This window comes from Alosa pseudoharengus, unplaced genomic scaffold (assembly GCF_046254945.1).
Source record: "Alosa pseudoharengus isolate Yale_2024_CS ecotype anadromous, Long Island Sound unplaced genomic scaffold, YU_APseudo_1.1 YU_APseudo_1.1_scf_30, whole genome shotgun sequence".
Taxonomy (NCBI): domain Eukaryota; kingdom Metazoa; phylum Chordata; class Actinopteri; order Clupeiformes; family Clupeidae; genus Alosa; species Alosa pseudoharengus.
The window spans coordinates 1,514,827-1,522,326 of NW_027468719.1; the positions used below are offsets into that span (position 1 = coordinate 1,514,827).

Below are 7,500 nucleotides of genomic sequence, written 5' to 3' on the forward strand. Positions count from 1 at the left end.
GCCACACATTTGATTTTTGATCGTCGTTTATTGTATAGTCTAACTAGCCTACTAATAGTTAACATAATGTCACTAGTCCACAGTGCATCAGGCTGAGCAGTGCAGGGAACAGCTGTCATTGGTAGGCTGCATGCAGGCACATGGTCAGACAGGTTTAAGGAGCGCTTGATTTGTTTTGTAGCGGAGCGTTCTATGGGTTGAGCACGCATTTGAAATATCGCTCGATCACGCAAATTTGATCGTGGGAAGCCAAAATCGTGATCGTGATTAAAATTCGATTAATTGTGCAGCCCTAGTGTGTGTTGAATCTTACCCTGCAGAAGTCCTGTGCTCATAATGGATCCCACTCTGGATGTGGTGTGGTTCACTCCGCCTGTGTTGACTGCACACACACACACACACACAGTAATATGAGTACACTATAGCTAGCCTATGATCACGTTATGACAAATGATGATGATGCGACAACTATGAACACATCCAAGTAAAGACTTGCTTATGTACAATAGAGTGGAATCACGGCAGCTGTTTTTGCGCACACATGTGAGTATGCATAGCCAATATGTTTTTGCCTGTATGCAAGTATGTAAGTGTAGTGTCTGTGTGTGTGTGTGTGTGTGTGTGTGTGTGTGTGTGTGCATACCGAGAGGGATGAGGTTATTGTGTGCGGTGCCTCCTCCAATGACAGCACTGAGATCATATGCAGCTGGCATGGCTAAGAGAAAGAGAGAGAGAGATTGTTATTAATACATCTATATAGAAATGTGTGGTGTAGAGAGAGAGGGAGTTGGGGAGAGAGAGAGATTGTTATTAATACATCTATACATCTATATAGAAATGTGTGGTGTAGAGAGAGAGGGAGTTAGAGAAAGAGAGAGAGATTGTTATTAATACATCTATATAGAAGTGTGTGGTAGAGAGACAAAGAAAGAAAGAAAGAAAGAAAGAAAGAAAGAAAGAAAGAAAGAAAGAGAGTGATATTCAAAAATACAGTGTATGTATAGAGAAAGGTGTGGGAGAGACAGAGTGCATTTCTGATACATGTTAAAGAGTGGTGCGATCTGCACTGGTCCCACTGATACATGTTAAAGAGTGGTGTGATCTGCACTGGTCCCACTAATACATGTTAAAGAGTGGTGCGATCTGCACTGGTCCCACTGATACATGTTAAAGAGTGGTGTGATCTGCACTGGTCCCACTAATACATGTTAAAGAGTGGTGCGATCTGCACTGGTCCCACTGATACATGTTAAAGAATGGTGTGATCTGCACAGTTCACACTGATACATGTTAAAGAGTGGAGTGATCTGCACTGGTCCCACTGATACATGTTAAAGAGTGGAGTGATCTGCACAGTTCACACTGATACATGTTAAATGTGGTGTGATCTGCACTGTTCACACTGATACATGTTAAAGAGTGGAGTGATCTGCACAGTTCACACTGATACATGTTAAAGAGTGATCTGCACTGGTCCCACTGATACATGTTAAAGAGTGGTGTGATCTGCACTGTTCACACTGATACATGTTAAAGAATGGTGTGATCTGCACAGTTCACACTGATACATGTTAAAGAATGGTGTGATCTGCACTGTTCACACTGATACATGTTAAAGAATGGTGTGATCTGCTACCTGTCGTAGGTGCCTGTTGTGTTCCAGTGTGAAAGTGTGTGTGTGTGTGTGTGCGTAAGAGTGTGTACCTGAGATGTTCTGGTTCATGCCGTAGGTTCCTGTCGTGTTCCACATGTTCTCGGAGGGTGAGGTGTAGTGTGAGCCAGGAGGTGGGGCTGGGGTGGAGCCCGTGTACCTGCCAAGCCAATCAGAGAGCGGACTTGTCAAATCTCCACCAATCACACCGCCAGGAAAAAATCAGGCTCATCAAACCTCCACCAATCACGGACAAAAAACAGGCTAACCGCATGAACTGATCAGAGCCAATCACAAAGGGGCAGATAAGTCCAGGCAGCCAATGGATCTAGCAGCGGTTCTAGAAGAGTTCTAGCAGGGGTTCTGACCTGAAGAAAGGATTCTTGAGGTCCAGCGTGTTGCTGCTCTTAGAACCGGTCTGTTCCACCTGAGCCACAATGCTGATGTCATAGCTTTGCCTGAGGGGGAAGGGATGGTTTAATACAAAGATTTACATGTTAAACATATTTTCATATAGAGATTTATATAGATTTGTTCTTTTTGCTATTATTTTCTATTCTATTCTTTCTATTCATGTGAACGCAATTTAGCAACACAATGTATGTATGTATGTTGAGTGTTTCTGTGCATTTGTGTGTGTGTGCGTATGGCTCGTTAGCGACGAGCAGTCCAATTCCACTGTGTGTGTGTGTGTGTGTGTACGTAATGAGAGAACAATAGAGAGAGTGTGTGTGTGTGTATGTGTTTGTGTGTGTGTGTGTGTGTGTATGTGTGTGTGTGTGTGTGTGTGTGTGTGTGTACCTCTTGTTGGCCACGAGCAGTGCGGTTCCGCTGAGCGTGTCTCCTGCTTTAGTGAAGAGCGGCGACTGCAGCAGGCAGCGCACCTGATACCAGTGGGTCAGGGGCTCAGTGGGCGCCGTCGACAACCACACAGTCATCCTTCACAAACACAAACAAACAAACATAAACAAGTAAATATAAACACATCACACACACACACACAAAACTATAACCACACCTTCATCTTACATGATCACAAACACAAACAAACATAAACACATTACACACACACACACACACACACACACACACACACACACACAACTACAAGTATATTTCTTATATACTTGTACAAGTATACATAATTTCTCAGTTATTACAATAAAGACAATAAAGGCTAGTAATCATCATTACCAAAAACAAATAGCTCATACACAAACATAAACACATCAATATAAACACAATACACAAACTCACATTTCTACAACCACACTGTAATTAGGCAAAAAGCCACTCAAACACATATAGTATATGAGCACAATCTTAGTCACCCTGTGAACAGACACGTTTCATAAGCACGCTCACGTGCTCTGTGTGTCACTTGTCACCTATTAACCTTTAAAGAATGAAGAAGAACCAGTACAACCCACAGAGTGACTCTCTCAAACACACACACACATATAGACAAACACACACCCTGAGAAACATTTACAAACACAGCAACTGAGCATGAGGGTATAAGCCTTATCTCTGAACAAACCAACTCACCCTCACACAGACAGATGTGGATGTTTACAAAAGCAACAGCTTTCCTAACAAAAATACCACACACACACACACACACACACACACACACACACACAAACACAAACACAAACACAAACACAAACACACACACACACACAAAAAGACATGCACACTCACACACAGGACTTACACAGATCCCATGAAGGCCACGTCAAACCAGAAGGCCAGCCCATGCACCAGGCCTGACTGCATCATATGGAACTTGAAGGGGATCTCTATCCTAGAGAGAGAAAGAGAGGGAGAGAAAGAGAGTGAGAGAGAGAGAGAGAGAAAACAAAAGAAAGAGAGAGAGACAGAGAGAAGCAGAAAGAGTTCATAAGAGTTTATAAACTGCAACGCTCCATTGGAGCTAAGCAGTTTAGGGTTAACGCTAGAAAGACCGTGACGGGGTCATTTTGACCGCTATTTTTATTTATTTATTTATTTTTCAAAAACATTAAAAGGAAAAATAGTTCTGCCGTTGAAATTTTGAGTTTTAAATTCCAACGGTCAAAATGACTCCCTTGGTAGTTCTAATAGTTTTTGAAATTCTTGGCAGTTCCAGAGTTAAGCAGCCGAGTTCAGAGAGATAAGCAGAGCTGGCGGAAAAGGGAACAGAAGCACATGGCGTCTCATGTTCACGTTTCATCATCACCTTGATCTCGAAACTTAAGAAAACCGACAAGCCAGGGCAACTGAGGGTAGACTGGAGGAGCGGAAAGTAAAAACAAACAAACAAACAAAAAACAAATTAACACACACATAAACGACAGATGGAGGGATGAAGAGCAGGCACGGGAGGAGGTGTGATGGGGGGGGGGGTGATGGGGCAGAGAGGAGATGGGGGGAGGAGAGGAGAGGAGGGGAGGAGGTGAGAGTGCGGATCAAGTCACATGACCCACCTGTGCAGGTCATTCTCCTTCACCTCCAGGAAGTTGACCGTGTGCTTCACCGACTTTGCCATCATGATACGCACATCAAATGTGTCCTGGGAGGAGAGAGAAGAGAGGAGAGGAGAGAGAGAGAGAGAGAGAGAGAGAGAGAGAGAGAGAGAGAAGAGAGGAGAGAGAAGAGAGAAAGAGAGAGAAACAGCGAAAGAGAGACATGGTCATTTGACAGGACGGGCAAACAGAAGAAGTGGTTCGGTTCTTCTTTCAAAGATGCAAACTCTCATGGCCCACCATGATGATATCTGAAGTAAAGGAAGAGGATCAAAAGAGTGGAGAAAGAGAAGAGAAGAAATGAGTAGCAGTGGCAGAAAACAAGCAAACAGTGAAAGAAAGAAAGAAAGAAACAGTGAGAAAGAAACAGTGAGAAAGAAACAGTGAGAAAGAAACAGTGAGAAAGAAACAGTGAGAAAGAAACAGTGAGAAAGAAACAGTGAGAAAGAAACAGTGAGAAAGAAAGAAACAGTGAGAAAGAAACAGTGAGAAAGAAACAGTGAGAAAGAAACAGTGAGAAAGAAACAGTGAGAAAGAAAGAAACAGTGAGAAAGAAACAGTGAGAAAGAAACAGTGAGAAAGAAAGAAACAGTGAGAAAGACAGGAAAAAAGAAAGATGAAGAAAAAAACATCGACAAATAGACAAAAACAAAGAATGAAAGATGAAGAAAGAAAGACAGACAGACGACAGCAGACAGAACAGGTAGAACAGCAGACAGAACAGATAGAACAGCAGACAGAATAGATAGAACAGCAGACAGAACAGATAGAACAGCAGACAGAACAGATAGAACAGCAGACAAAACAGATAGAACAGCAGACAGAACAGATAGAACAGCAGACAGAACAGATAGAACAGCAGACAGACAGGCAGACAGAACAGATAGAACAGCAGACAGAACCAACAGACAGGCAGAACAGGTAGAACAGCAGACAAAACAGAATACAGAACAGATAGAACAGCAGACAGAACAGATAGAACAGCAGACAGAACAGATAGAACAGCAGACAAAACAGATAGAACAGCAGACAAAACAGATAGAACAGCAGACAGACAGGCAGGCAGAACAGGTAGAACAGAAGACAGAACCAACAGACAGGCAAAACAGGTAGAACAGAAGACAGGCAGAACAGATAGAACAGCAGACAGACAGGCAGGCAGAACAGGTAGAACAGAAGACAGGCAGAACAGATAGAACAGCAGACAGACAGGCAGGCAGAACAGATAGAACAGATAGAAGAGCAGACAGGCAGAACATATAGAACAGATAGAAGAGCAGACAGACAGAACAGCAGACAGACAGAACAGCAGACAGACAGCAAGCGTTGCTCACCACGATGGGCTGTCTGAAATACTCCTCCACCGCTGCCGTTCTGAGTGCAGAGAGATCCACACCATGGAACGACTGCTGATACCTGAGAGAGAGGGGGGGAGAGAGAGAGAGAGAGAGGAGGGGTAGAGAGAGAGAGAGAGGGGGGGGGAGAGAGAGAGAGGAGGGGTAGAGAGAGAGAGAGAGGGGGGGGAGAGAGAGAGAGAGGGGGGGGAGGGAGAGAGAGAGAGGGGGGGGGGGAGAGAGAGGGAGAAAGGATTTTAAAGTAATTACACCATATTTACATAAATTAATTTATCATATTAAACAATATGATATCCTACAACCAACTGTATTGTGTAACTTCAACCTGAAGTTTGCTTTGGAGAACTAATGGTAGTGTGTGTGTGTGTGTGTGTGTCGCACCAGAAATTGGCTTTAGTGAACTGCTCCATGTACAGCTGCTCGTCCGTGAAAGGGGCCAGGTGCACATCTCCTATGGTGGGGAACAGGTTACCTACGGAGGGAGGGAGGGAGGGAGAGAGAGAGACGAGCGAGATTAGCATTCACTATTCATAAACAGAGGACTGACCAACAAAAACCCTCTAAACGTACACTCAGGTGGAGAGAGAGAGAGAGAGAGGGTGACAGAGACAACAGGAACGGTACCATATTACTACTCAGAGTCTACAAGGAAGAGAGACTTGTGGTTTGAGGAATTTCTTGAAGGGCAAGTTCCCAGCAATCTCCTCTTCTCCTGGTCTGCTTGTTCTTTTTAACCACGCTCTCACTCTATCGCTCTCACTCTTTCACTCTCTTCCTCTGGTCCTTCACCCGGTCATCAGTCTTCTCTCTCTCTCTCTCTCTCAGTGTTGGACTGGAGGAACGTCTTGGCGTGGACGCAGCTTTCAAGCATCCTCTTGTTGAAAACGTACTCACACACTCTCTTGTTGAAAACGTACTCACACACTCTCTTGTTGAAAACGTACTCACACACTCTCTTGTTGAAAACCTTCTCACACACTCTCTTGTTGAAAACCTTCTCACACACTCTCTTTGCCCCCCTCATCCGCTCACTCTCACCAGTTGGGCTTACAGAATTTCTTAACGCATCTTTCCAGCACGCACCCACTGGACAGCAATGAAATGATGATGTCCTCTCTCTCCTTTTCCTCTTTCACTCACCCTCCCCAGGGCTCTACAGTGCGCCCATTTCACTCGCATATGCGAGTAAAAATGATGACGTGCGAGTGCAAAAAAATATTTAGGCGCACTGGTGCGAATGACTTCTAACCATGTCAATGTTTGTCTACAAAATACACCGCAACATCGAGAAACAGTACTGGTGCAAACCATAGAATCACGTCGCGAATGCAGCATAAAACTACACCTCCCATCAACGTTAGCAGTTTCGCGTTGTGACTCGATAGTAGTAGTCGCTTCTATGAAATCCATTAGCGCGCAGAGAAAGCGGAAAGTTAGACTAGCCAGCCAAGATGAAAAGATTGAAGAAATGAGTTCTTCCGCCTTCTATCCACCGAATTAATCGGATATAGGAGGAACAGGATAAGATTCTGAGAATGCAGTGAGAGAAGGAAAGGTAACCTAACATGCTTTTTAGCCCAGTTGACGTATTGGCTGCAATATGCAAAATATAGCTGTAGCGAACAGGCATAAAAGTAGCTTCCCGTAATACTCCCATTTTATTCAAAGGTAGAACGCTACTGACAACTCCAGGCTTCCACGCATGCTTGTTTGTTTACACCGAATACAAGCTTAAGTGCAAAACGAGTGTAGGCCTAACGTTTGGCTACTGCCCCCATCAATGCAGATATTTCAAATAAAAAAATAAAAGTATAAAAATATATATATATCCTTGATTAGACTATGTTTTGTGGAAGAGAAAATTGACTGTTTAAGTAGTAGTATTAGGCAGTATGCAGTCAGATAGGTCACATGGGCATATGTGGATTAGCTACAGGTGGATTCACAAATAAATAAATTAGCCTACATTTGGCAGGATACTTGATAT

At 43.7% G+C, this 7,500-nt stretch overlaps 1 protein-coding gene across 1 annotated transcript in view; it reads right to left on the minus strand.

Moving 5' to 3' along the window:
- LOC143101207 (histone-arginine methyltransferase CARM1-like) overlaps nucleotides 1–7,500 on the minus strand; it is a 20,590-nt gene that overhangs the window by 2,578 nt on the left and 10,512 nt on the right. Inside the window, exons 7-15 of the mRNA XM_076264625.1 lie at nucleotides 5,895–5,985; nucleotides 5,493–5,574; nucleotides 4,120–4,205; nucleotides 3,369–3,458; nucleotides 2,453–2,590; nucleotides 2,020–2,109; nucleotides 1,705–1,811; nucleotides 644–715; nucleotides 314–382 (exon numbers count right to left, since the gene is read on the minus strand). Of these exons, the coding sequence (XP_076120740.1) occupies nucleotides 314–382; nucleotides 644–715; nucleotides 1,705–1,811; nucleotides 2,020–2,109; nucleotides 2,453–2,590; nucleotides 3,369–3,458; nucleotides 4,120–4,205; nucleotides 5,493–5,574; nucleotides 5,895–5,985 (825 nt within the window). The remainder of the gene's footprint in view (nucleotides 1–313; nucleotides 383–643; nucleotides 716–1,704; nucleotides 1,812–2,019; nucleotides 2,110–2,452; nucleotides 2,591–3,368; nucleotides 3,459–4,119; nucleotides 4,206–5,492; nucleotides 5,575–5,894; nucleotides 5,986–7,500) is intronic.